Source organism: Chiloscyllium plagiosum, unplaced genomic scaffold, assembly GCF_037043375.1.
Source record: "Chiloscyllium plagiosum isolate Xiang-an unplaced genomic scaffold, Cpla_swu_hap1 HiC_scaffold_2, whole genome shotgun sequence".
Taxonomy (NCBI): domain Eukaryota; kingdom Metazoa; phylum Chordata; class Chondrichthyes; order Orectolobiformes; family Hemiscylliidae; genus Chiloscyllium; species Chiloscyllium plagiosum.
In genome coordinates, this window is record NW_028270140.1 from 115964803 (window position 1) to 115977162 (window position 12360).

At 41.4% G+C, this 12360-nt stretch overlaps 1 protein-coding gene across 2 annotated transcripts in view; it reads left to right on the forward strand.

Moving 5' to 3' along the window:
* The first annotated feature begins 1007 nt into the window (after positions 1-1007).
* The window catches only part of marveld2b (MARVEL domain containing 2b), a 37892-nt gene continuing 26539 nt past the window's right edge, over positions 1008-12360 (forward strand). Inside the window, exons 1-3 of one of the 2 annotated variants that reach the window (XM_087999942.1) lie at positions 1050-1159; positions 2435-2582; positions 11037-12260. In XM_087999942.1, the coding sequence (XP_087856068.1) occupies positions 11052-12260 (1209 nt within the window). In that variant the 5' untranslated portion in view covers positions 1050-1159; positions 2435-2582; positions 11037-11051. Of the gene's footprint in view, positions 1160-2434; positions 2583-11036; positions 12261-12360 lie in introns of both variants that reach the window. The other variant, XM_043707921.2, reaches the window with a different exon arrangement.

Genomic DNA, 12360 nt, shown 5'->3' on the forward strand with positions numbered 1-12360 from the left:
ATCCAAGAAGCAGGAAAATCGACTTTTTGGGCAAAAGCCCTTCATCAAGAAGACCTGATGAAGGGCTTTTGCCTGAAATGTCGATTTTCCTGCTCCTCGGATGCTGCCGGACCTGCTGTGCTTGTCCAGCACCATTCTAATCTTGACTCTGATCTCCAGCATCTGCAGTACTCATTTTTGCCGAGCCAATTTTAACATGACCTGTCAGCTCTTATACTCAATACCCCATTCAATGAAGGCAAGCATACCACATGCCTTCTTGTCCACTCTATCCACCTGTGCAGCCATCTTCAGGGTACAATGGACCTAAACACCCAGATCTCTCTGCTCTTCTTGAGGTCCTCATACAAGCTCCAAACTTACTGTCATGTTAAACAATGATTATAAATAAAGCAACAAGCTGCCTCTTGTTGTCATCTGTATGGGCTTCAACTTCTCAAGAGAACACAAACACGACTATGGGAATCACAGTGATATTGTAGCCTACCTCAGATGGTTAATAATTTGTATATTTAACGCCATCTGTACACCTATCCCCTTTACTCTGGGTTTGAAGGTATTTTGCAATTCATATTTTTAATTTTTCCCCAGTTCTGATGAAAGATCACCGAACTGAAGGACTAACTGTCTCTCTCTTTCCAGTGCTGCTGACAGATCAGCATTTTCTGTTTAGACTCCGCAATTACAGTTTTTACTTTTGTGTATTTTGGGGACTTATGAGGTGGAACAGCGATATGCTGCAATCTCACGCCTTAACCTGTCTGAATTGGACAGACTCCCAAAGACAGATCCTGCTGCATTGGGAGGACTGCGGCCCATCGAGCGTGGATGGGGAACCCTGCACGCGCTCAGGTGAGGGGGCGGGACCATGGCCGTCTGCTCGCAGGTACGGGTGGCGGCGGCCTCGGGGTCGCTGCGCATGCGCCCAGCGGGAGGGCTCCTACCTGCGGACACCTGGAGCGGCGCCGATGTGACGTCACCGGGACGGGTCACGTGACCTGGACCCTGGCATTTCCGCCATTTCTCCCGCGGAAGGTGGGAGGAGGCGAGAAGTTTCTGCTGTAGTGGAGCCGGTAGGTGAGGAGTGCCGAGTGTCGCTTAGCGGCTACCTTCGTCTGTTTTCACCCTCCAGCCTTTTAACCTGCATCAACTCCTGAGGGTGAGGACGGTGTTTTCTTTCTTCTTTTCATAGACCCCGGAGAGTGTGGGGCTTTGATCATGGATGGCTCGGCCTGGGATGGGAATGGAGGTGGAGAGGGTTGTTGCTTCTCCCTGAGAACTGAGCCGCACCTTTATATGGAGCTGGGTTTCCCCACGCCAGGCAACACACTCGATCCGGTTGTAGTTTTATTTATTCACTTCTAGCTTTGGATGAAAGAAAGTGCGAAGTGGTTTGAAATCTCCGTTGAAGTCTTCTGTTTGTGTTCGTTCTTCAGCGATGATGGTTATTTTCCTTCGTTTATGTTTTAGGTTTTGCGCCGATCGCTTTAAGTTCTGTAACTAATGATCGATCTAAAAACTTTTTCATTGGTGAGAAACTATTATCAACAACGTCTCAATGGTACGCGAACAACATAAATTTCTCGCAAAGCTCTTTTCCAGAATATATTTGCGAAAAGATATGCTGACTGTGTATATGTGACTCTCATTAACAGCGCAGCTACCCGTATATGCACTTTATTTTGTAAAGGGGTGGGTGGGATTCAGATCCACCAGAAAGGAAATGGGTGCTGAGGTAGGCTATGAATAAAAGTAAAAGCTAGAAATCTGTAAAAATAATACGTTGAAAATACTCGATCAAGCAGTAATTGTGAAGGGAGAAGGTGGTCAGTTGGTGTTTGCCTTTTGCCAAAGTTAAATAAATTGGGAGAAGGGGGGAAAGAACAAAACAGGTTGAAACACAACTCAAATCTGGAGAAATTAATTGGTGTAAGTGCTGATGATGTAAGGATAAGTCCAGAGGAGATCCTGCTTGAGTTTTCTGCCCCAAAAGGCACATCTAACCCATCTTGTGATTTCACTGAAAGAGTGAAGAACCTTAATCATAGCCAGAATGGGGTTTGAACTCCTTTTCTGTAGGTGCCAATCTGATGCATAACATCCATCTAACTAACTAATCAACCAACCAACCCCAGAGGGCGTTCCTGTGGCAGCATTACCCCTCTACAGTTATGGATAATAATAGTAGAGACTCCAATTTTGTTCCATAAGTTGGATGACTAGGGATGTTTCCATGATTAGTGCTTGCCTTTGTATGTTAGAAGGACTTACAATTTAAAAATACATCTCTTTGACTGTTATGAGTGTGCTTTTAATTTCAAAAAATACTTTTCATAAAAATATTTATGTACATAGAATTGAACTGTTGTGACTATGTAGTCATTACATAGAACAATAAACCCATGTTATTTATTTCTTATACATACGTGTTAAGGCATGGGGAAGTCTGACAACTGAAGTACCTCCATTGTCCTTTGGCAGAAAGACTGGTGACTGTGCCTTGGCAGCAGCTGTCCCAAGCTTTGTCTTCCAGCAGGTAGCCCAGGGCTTTGAAATGTGGCAGTCTGCAACACTTGGTTGAGGTAAACTAAAGGGCATCTTTCATTGAGTTGGTGGTCCTCCAGGTACAGTTGATGTTTGTCTTGCTGCGTCACAATAACCTTCCTCTCGAAGGTAGACTAGTATTGCTCCCTATTCTTAGACACCAAACCCCTTGAAATAAGGGCCGGTATTCATTTAGCCTTCCTTATTATTTGTGTGTCATGCCCAAGTGTCGCCAAGTCCCTTTGTGTTGCAGTTGTTCTCCATTTAAATAATACTTTGTTCTCCCTTCCAAATTGAAAAAAATCACATTTTCCCATATTATGTTCTACTTGCCAACTTCTTTTTGTCCATTTACTTAACCAATGAATTTCTCTCTTTTAACTTGTCTTTTACTCTATTTGGCTCCAGTACACTTGCTTTCTTTCTCCAAGGCATGAATATATATTGTAAGCAGTTGCTATCTCAGCACTGATCCCTGTGAAAACCCACGGGTTACGTGTCACTAACCTTAAACAAAAAAACTTAATTTCCCATTGGGTTTCCTACCTGTTAACTGATTTTCTATTGACACCAATATGTTACCTAAAACAATCTGCATTCATAGTTTATGACTTAACTTCGGTAAGGTACCTTGCTTTCTGGAAGTCCAAATTCAACATGTCCACAGGTTCCCCTCTCCTCTCTGGTTTAGACTTCCTCAACAAACTCCTAATAAATTAGTCAAACTTGATTTTCCTTTCATGAATTCATGGTGATTGATTGATTAGATTATGATTTTCCAAATGTGCTTCCTTAATTGATTCCAACATTTTTCCAACAATACATGTTAGGTAATTGTCTTATAGTTACCTGCTTTTTGCCTTCCTTTTCGAAGAAGGCTGTCATATTGGCAGTTTTTCAAATCTGTTGTACTGTTCCTGAATCCAAGGATTTTTGGAAAATTAGAACAAATGCATCCAATATCACTCTAGCTGCTACTTTTAGGATCTGAGGATGCAAATCCTAAAGGCTTGAATAATAGTACTTTTCTACTGATGGTACTTATACTTTAGTATTAATAGGATGTTCAAAGTATCTCCTCCATAAAGATTGATTTAAAAAAAAAGCTGTTTAACTTCTCTTCCATTTCCTTGTTCCGTGTAACTATCTCCTCAGATTTATTTTCTAAGGGGCCTATGCTCACTTTGACTGCTGTCTTCCATTTTAAAGATTTAAAGATGCTCTTACTATCAGTTTTTAATATTCCTCTTCAGTTTCCTCTCATAGTTTTTCTGTTATTTTTAAATTATCTATTTCATTCTCCTTTGCTGAATTCCCATTTTATCCCAGGTCTTCAGGGCTGCCATTGACTTTCGTTTCCGTTTTCCATTTCTTTCAACTTGTACTCTCCTGAATTTCCTTGGTTTGCCATGGCTGATTCATCCCTGTCTTAGAATCGTTCCACCTTATAGGGATGTATTTTCGTTGAGTATCATAGATCACCTCCTTAAATATCTGTTGTTTCTTGCAAACTGTCTTTCCTGTTAATCTGTTTACCCAGTCCAGTTGTTAGCCAACTCTTACGTTCCCATTGTTTAACTTAAAAATGGATGTTTCAAACCTAGGTTTCTCACACTCGAATTGAATAGCACAATGCTGTGATCCTACTTCCTGGTTATCTTTTATTGTAAGGTCATTTAATAAATGTACCACTTTACCAGTTACCAGATCGAAGATAGCCTGTTCTGTGGTTGGTTGTATGACATTTTGCTCTAGGAAACTATCCCGGATTCACCCTAAGTTTGTTGTCATAGCTACCCTTTCCAACTTGATTGACCCAATCAATATGAAGGTTAAAATTACCCATAGTTATTATTACTGATTGCATCCCATGTAATATTAGGATATGAAGTCAAGCTGAGTTTGGGTTTGAATTGTAAGTCATTCCTGTAATAGAGAGAAGGCAAGGAACAGAACTCTGTTCTGATTGGAGTCATACATGAAGGAAGCAATAAAGGACATAGTTGTGGTCATGGTTGCAGGTTAGACATCTAAACTCCAGGTCATCAACCTGTTCTGCCATTATACACACCTCCTGGAGCAGGTGGCACTTGAACTTGGTCCTCCTGACTCAGAGGAGAAAGTGAGGTCTGCAGATGCTGGAGATCAGAGATGGAAATGTGTTGCTGGAAAAGCGCAGCAGGTCAGGCAGCATCTAGGGAACAGGAGAATCGACGTTTCGGGCATTAGCCCTTCTTCAGGAATGCCCGAAACGTCGATTCTCCTGTTCCCTAGATGCTGCCTGACCTGCTGCGCTTTTCCAGCAACACATTTCCATCCTTCTGACTCAGAGGTAGGGGCACTGACATTGGGTCAAACAGCATATCCTAGGGTCAACAATCCTCAGCTGCTGCACCAATGGTTTTACCTCCATCGCAAAATCAGAAGTGGGGATTCTCACTCTGCCAGGTTCTGCATCATTGTGACTTCTCAGGTAATGCAATCAGTGTCCAAATGCAGCAAGACCCAAACAATACTCAGGTTTAGGATGACAAGTGGCAAGTAATATTTGCACCATACTAGGCCAAATAGTGTTTGTTTCCAACAAGAGAGAAAACTTAACCAAAGCCCCTTGACACTCAGTGACAATGAATCATCTCGCTATTAACATTACAGGCTATTAACATTAAATGTTGTAGCCGTACCAGCCTCCACCACTTCTTCTGGCAACTCATTCCATTTACGCATCAACCTCTGCGTGCAAAAATTGCTGTTAGGTCCCTTTTTAACTCTTTTTCCCCTCTCTCCTTAAACTTATGCCTTCTAGTTTTGGACCCCTCCACCCCCACCCCAGGGAAAAGATCTTGCCTTTTACCATATCCATGCCCTTCATGATTTTAAAAATCACCTATAAGGTCATCCCTCAGCCTCTGACACTCCAGGGAAAATAGCCCCAGCCTATTCAGCCTCTCCCTAACTCAACCCCTTCCAACCTGGCAACATCCTTGTAAATCTTTTCTGAACCCTTTCAAGTTTCGCAACACCCTTCCTATAGGAGGGAGACCAGAGTTGTACACAACATTCCAAAAGTGGCCTAACCAATGTCTGGTACTCTCAATATGACCTCTGCCTCGATGCACTGAACAATAAAGGCGAGCACTGAGCAAGAAATACCAAATGCCACCTTCACTATCCTATCGACCTGTGACTCCAATTTCAAGGATCTGCGAACCTGCACTCCAAGGTCTCTTAATTCAGCCACACTTCTCAGTACATTACCGTGAAGTGTAGAAGTCTGATTGCGGCATCTCATATTTAAACTAAATTAAACTGTCTGCCACTCCTTGGCCCATCTGATCAAGATCCCATTGTATTCTGAGTTAACCTTCTTTGCTGTCCACTACACCTCTAATTTTAGTGTCATCTGCAAACCTACTAGCCATACCTCCTATGTCTGTTGTCACGTTCCCGTTCAGTTGAAGCAAAATGCTCAGACACAGTATAGTTTTACCTCCTTCATCTTTATTCTGGGCCCTGGAGGGAGAGAGAACGATTGTCCTTGTGCACAGGGACATGAGTTTTCGGTCTTCTTGAACAGCAGATTCTTAGTGAATTATTGAGTCACTTACACGGAGGAGCATCTAGACAAGGCAACATACATATTGATTGGGTGACCGTTACAATCAGCGAGTGTCAATAGTAAAGATTAAGCCATCTGGCGTTATACAATGAATAACCGGTTTCACATAATGAATGATTTTCGTCTTGTTAACTGACTTTACATACGGAATGCTTTTTCATCTTGTTAACCTACTACTCTTGTCTCCAGTAGGTCATTGCTTATTCAAAGTTCTTATCTGATTTGCCTTGTGCTTAGCTGAACCTTTTTGTTTCACAAATCTTAGACCTAACTCTTTCCCACCTGTTCATACCTTGTATACACTCATTCCCTCCTTATCGTTTCATGATAAACCACCAAGATGGCACTGCTAACTTTCATAAGACTTCGACAGCCAGTATTTAAGCAAGTTATTGACACAGCGTACAATGATTATCACAACAAAAATTACTAGTCCGTTTCTAGGATTCTTCAAACTCTATTTACTATGTGGAAAAAAATTCACCAGTAAAGTTCTTTTAATCTACAGTCCTTAGTGACCACTGCAAGCTGAATGGAAACAAGCCAGTTCTCCAAAATCTCCTTCAGTAAAGTCCAACTTGAAAACAAAATTCAGCCTGTCCTTCCACACCATTCCATGGAGAAATCTGAATTCTTGGATAAGGGCAGTTAAATATTTCACAAAACTGACCACACTTCCATCCTTCTAGAGATGGTTGAGGTGGAGGATACTAGCGCATTTGAGTGTGCAGTACAGCAGCAGGCGAGGTGAACTCTTTGCTTCTGCTCCCACTCTGCTGTTTAAATGTAACAAAGCAAACTGGCTGTTGTGATGTTACATTGATCAGTGAACCTTCATATCCCTTAAATGATTGAAAGACAAGGTAAAGCTCACATGCTTTAATGTCCATAGGAAGGCCACTGGCAAAAAAAGCGTACTGACCTCCTCTTCACTGTTGTTATCTTCTTCACTTTTTGTGCTCATGACTGGGGAGCTGATTGGATCAGGTTGTGGAGGGGTGGGTGGTGGTCCAAAGATGTGCTTTACCTACAAATGGAGAAACTCTAGAGAAGACTTTAGCTGCTGGAAAGTTTCTTTGCATTTCCTCTCTCATTCCTCCTTTGCTAAGGTGGTTCCCAGTGTGAAGACAGTCACATGTTTAACTACACTAAGTTGTCTGCCATTTCAATCTTCTTTGAATTCTTGAAGTCTATTACTCTGTTTGCTACTTAGACTCAGAGTCATAGAGATGTACAGCATGGAAACAGACCCTTCGGTCCAACCCATCCATGCCTACCAGATATCCCAACCCAATCTAGTCCCACCTGCCCCAAACCCTTCCTATTCATATACCCATCCAAATGCCTCTTAAATGTTGCAATTGTCAAAAACACTTATGACATCAAGTTTTATACAATGCATAAACTTTTAAATTGAACTGCCTAAACAATTCAGCTGATTATAAACAACAATCAATGGTCCTAAAATCAAACCCTCGGGTACCCCATTCAGGATATTCAAAAACTATTTTCCTTTCACAAATTGATACTTGGCTAATATGAAAGCTGTCAGGGAAAGTATCTCAAAAGTCTGGAATAGCAAGAAAACAACAATGTTTCCTGTGCTTCAGCAATTGAAGAGGCAGTTTCAGTTCAGGTTTAAATCTCAAATATTCGTGGGAAACATATATGCTGAATATTTTAAAATGTTCTCCAAGTGAAATTTCCCAAAACATTCGGAATTACAGTGGCAACTTTGATAGCGATCAACATTCTTTGAATTTGCAATATGAAGGAGGCCAATGAAGTCTGAACAATAATTGAAAGAATTTAAACAGCTCAGCTTCAAGTTCTAATAATCTCTAGAAAATCTTAGCAAAACATCGAACTCAAAATGCGCTCTTTGTGAAAACTCTGCATTAAAAACACGGCAATACTCTCATCTGGCTAAAGCATGATCACGGACCAACTTTTTTTTTTAAACGGGCAGTGTAGACTTTCGAACAAATCAGGGGCTCAAGGCACTCAATCAATTTGTTTTAAGGTTACAAGTTTGATCATTTTAAAAAGAACATAATATTGTACAATATTAATGTAAAAACAAATTCTGCCCTATTACATAGCCCACAAAACACGTCGAATTGAGATTCTGATTCAAACAAGGCAAAACAGCCGCACAAAAGGACTTTCTGAACCAGCATTTTAACAAACCAAAATGTTTAAATATCAAATACTCTCAGCATCGCACAATTTACGTTGAAGCTGCCTTTTCTGACCCAAGTATTAGTACAAGCCCAATTTCAGCATTTCATGTTTTCTTTTGCATCCTCTCGATGAAACTACACTAATAACAAGAAAAAGCCTTTTAAGTGGAGCACACAGCATCGCGGTCCAAGCCACGAACAAACACTCGCAGAGCCTCACATTTCACCACTAGGGGACTTTAACCCCTTTCTCACTGTATTCCCCAGATGGGCTTGAACCTCAATTATACACAGGACTCGAACCCCTGTTTGTCAGCATGCTTGTGAAACTGTCTCTCGACTGAACTAATTACCATTCAAGGAATCTGTCAGATAGCGATCTAGCGAGGGGACAGTCTCTGTCACACAAGAATATCAAGAAGGAGCACGGTTTAAAATCATACCTTGTGGGCCTATTTGTATCGAGACACCGATATTCTGGGCAATTGCTAACATTGTCCAACCATAACTATTTGTTTGGATCCTGCCAACTGTGCCAATATTGTCGTCCCGTTCCCACCTCGGTCGAAGCTCAAACACAGCATAGTCTTACCTCCTTCAACTTTATTTCGTATTCTGGAGGGAGAGAGAACGGTCACCCATATGCTCAGGGACATGAGTTCTCAGTCTTCTATTGAACAGCAGTTTCTTAATGAATTGTATAATCACATACCGGGAGGAGCGTCCAGATAAGGTAACATACATATTGATTGGGTGACTGTTACAATCAGCGAGTGCCAATAGTAGAGATTACGCCAGTGTTATTCCGTGAATAACTGGCTTCACATAATAATTGCTTTTCATCTTGTTAACTGACTTTACATAATGAATGCTTTTTCACCTTGTTAACTCACTACCCTTGCTCCAGTACCTCATTGTTCACTGCAAAGTTCTTAACTGATCTGAGTCATGCTTAGCTGAATCTTGGTTTCACAAAACTCAACTTAACTCTTTCCCTACATGCCCATACCTTATGCACTTTCTCATGTCCACATCAAATCACATTAAATTAAAGGCAAAAAGCAGTGGATCCAGCACCAATCATTGTGGCGAACCACTGCTTACAGGCCTCCAGTCTGAAAAGCAACCCTCCACAGCTACATTCTTTCTTCTACCTTCAAGACCAGTTCTGTATCCAAATAGCTAGTTCTCCTTGTATTCCGTGTGAACTAACCTTGCTAACCCGGCTACCATGAGGAACCTTGTTGAATGCATTACTGTAGTCCATATAGATCATCCACCATTCTGCCCTCGCCAGTCCTCTTCGTTACTCCTTCATAAAACTCAATCAAGTTAGTGAGATGATTTTCAACATGCAAAGCCATGTCAAATATCCCTAATTAGTCCTTGCCTTTTCAAATACATATAAATCCTGTCCCTCAGGATTTCCCTCCAACAGCCTTTTCTGATAGCATTCAGTTCCAAACAGCCTACTTGTTTGGCAACTGGATTCACTCCCTCCACCACTGACATTCAGTAGCAGCAGTGTGTACTATCTAGAAGATGTACTGCAGAAATTCATAAAGGATTCTTAGAACCTTCAAAGTCCATAGCCTCTACCATCTAGGAGGACAAGAGTAGCAGATACATGAGAGCACCACCAACTGAAAGTTCTTTTCTAAGCCAATCCTCCTCTTGACTTTTTGTTCTGTATCGCTGGATTAATATCCTGGCAACTATACACACACTCCTCTCTTTCCCCCTTCATGGTATTGAGGGTATCTACACACATAAACTATAGCTCACCACCTTTTAAGGGCACCTGAAGATGCCCAATGAAACTCTCCTTCCAACACTAAAGATCGCTGTTAAGTGGTTTCAAAATCATGGAGGTTCCTTTGCCAGTTTGGATGAGTACTGTGGTATCTGGTATGTTGTTTTGCCATTTATGGCCTTCTAATGAAAGTTCAAGTGAAAGGAATTGAGCTTCCCAGTGCACTGCAGAGTCAAAGTCTTGCTTGTGTAGACTAAAGAGAACCTGACTGTTGTTCTGAAGACTTTTAATTAGTCAGCAGACTTGCTTCTTTGTTCAAAGGCTGCTCATGGCTCAACTTGAAGGGAATGACAATTTTAAAAGCTAGAGTTTGATAGTCCCTGAGGAGCAGAAATAATTTTTAACTTTTTCTTTCCCCCAGAGACTCTGCTTCCTGTGCCTAAAATATGCTTTATTTCAGTGCACACTGCTCATCTTGCTCATTCATAAAAGTAAATGAAAAATTTGCTGCAATGGTACATGAAGGTGATAGTTTGTAGCACGTCAGACTGCAGAGGTTTTTGATTTTGGTCCAAGCGCGAATCTGAAAAATACTTCCAACTTTTCAAAGCTGCTTCTGTTATTTTGTTAAAAATCACACAACACCAGATTATAGTCCAACAGGTTTAATTGGGAGCACACTAGCTTTCGGAGCGTCGCTCTGAAAGCTAGTGTGCTCCTAATTAAAGCTGTTGGACTATAACCTGGTGTTGTGTGATTTTTAACTTTATACATCCCAGTCCAACACCGGCATCTCCAAATCATGTCTGTTATTTTGGGTTGACTATAAGTTATCAAAGTTTATTACCTCCTTGAAAAGTAAGTATTTATGATTGGTTTTTATTCATAGTGAGAAAAGAAAATTGGACGGATAACTTCCCTATTTTTCACCTCACAGGGGGAAGCACTACCAATGTCCTCGGGAGCATCTTCAGGTCAAAGATCAAGAGTTTCTGACAACACTCGTAGGAATCGAGAAAGAGTGTCTCAATATGATGAGGTTCCTCGAGAAGGACAGGATTCGCATCTGTCTCAACAGGAGAATTTTCTCCCTGTATCAGGTTCTAAATCTATACAAGACTGTAATTTAGCAGATAGTGCAGATCCACTGCCGCCTCCACCTCTGCCTCTGCAGCCACCTGTAGGTCCTGAATTTTATTTAGCTGGAAGTGATGATCCAGTGACTTCTCTTGAATTGAAACCAGTGAGACGTTTCATTCCAGATTCTGTAAAAAACTTGTTCAAAAATAAAAGTGATGAAAACCAGTGGAATACAGCACCTCCAACCAATTACATTAGTGAGGGAGTGGAGTGTTCACCACCTGCATCCCCCACTCCTTCTTCTAAAGAACAATCCAGAATCGATGAACAGAGATCAGCTAGTTCTTACAGGGATCCATATGGAGGCTCTGGAGGGAGCTACAACTCTCGGAAGGAAACTGAAGCCATGCTGCCTCGAGATCCCTACGATTCGTTGGATCGTCATACCCGCACTGTGCAGAGCTACAGTGAGAAGGTGCAGGTGTACCATATGAAATACTCCTACATGAAGTCGTGGGCTGGTTTACTGAGGATCTTGGGTGTAGTTCAGTTATTATCTGGAGCTGCCGTATTTGCCTGTGTTTGTGCTTACATACATAAGGACAACGAATGGTATAATATGTTTGGTTACTCACGGCCATATAGTCATGTTGCCAACAGTCTGCAAGGAGGATACTATTATGATGGACCTAAAACTCCTTTTGTCATTGTTGTTGCAGGCATAGCGTGGGTTGTCACTATTATTTTACTTGTACTGGGCATGTCCATGTACTACCGGACAATCTTACTTGATTCCAACTGGTGGCCGTTGACTGAGTTTGCCATTAACATCGTCCTGTTTATTCTCTTCCTGGCTGCTGCTATAGTATATTTAAATGACATGAATCGTGGCGGGCTTTGTTATTATCCTCTCTTCAACACTCCAATGAATTCTACATTTTGCCGTGTAGAAGGAGGACAAATTGCTGCTGTCATCTTCCTGTTTGCTACGATGTTTCTTTATCTCATCAGTTCAATTGTGTGTCTGAAGCTTTGGAGGCACGAGGCAAAGAGGAAACAAAAAGAATATGCAGAATATGAGGTAATTTGTTTTGAACAGAATAAATGGAAACCCATTCCCTTTCTCCATCCCATCTCCCCTCTGCCCTGCTTAAGTGTAAGTAATATTTTTATCAAACTTG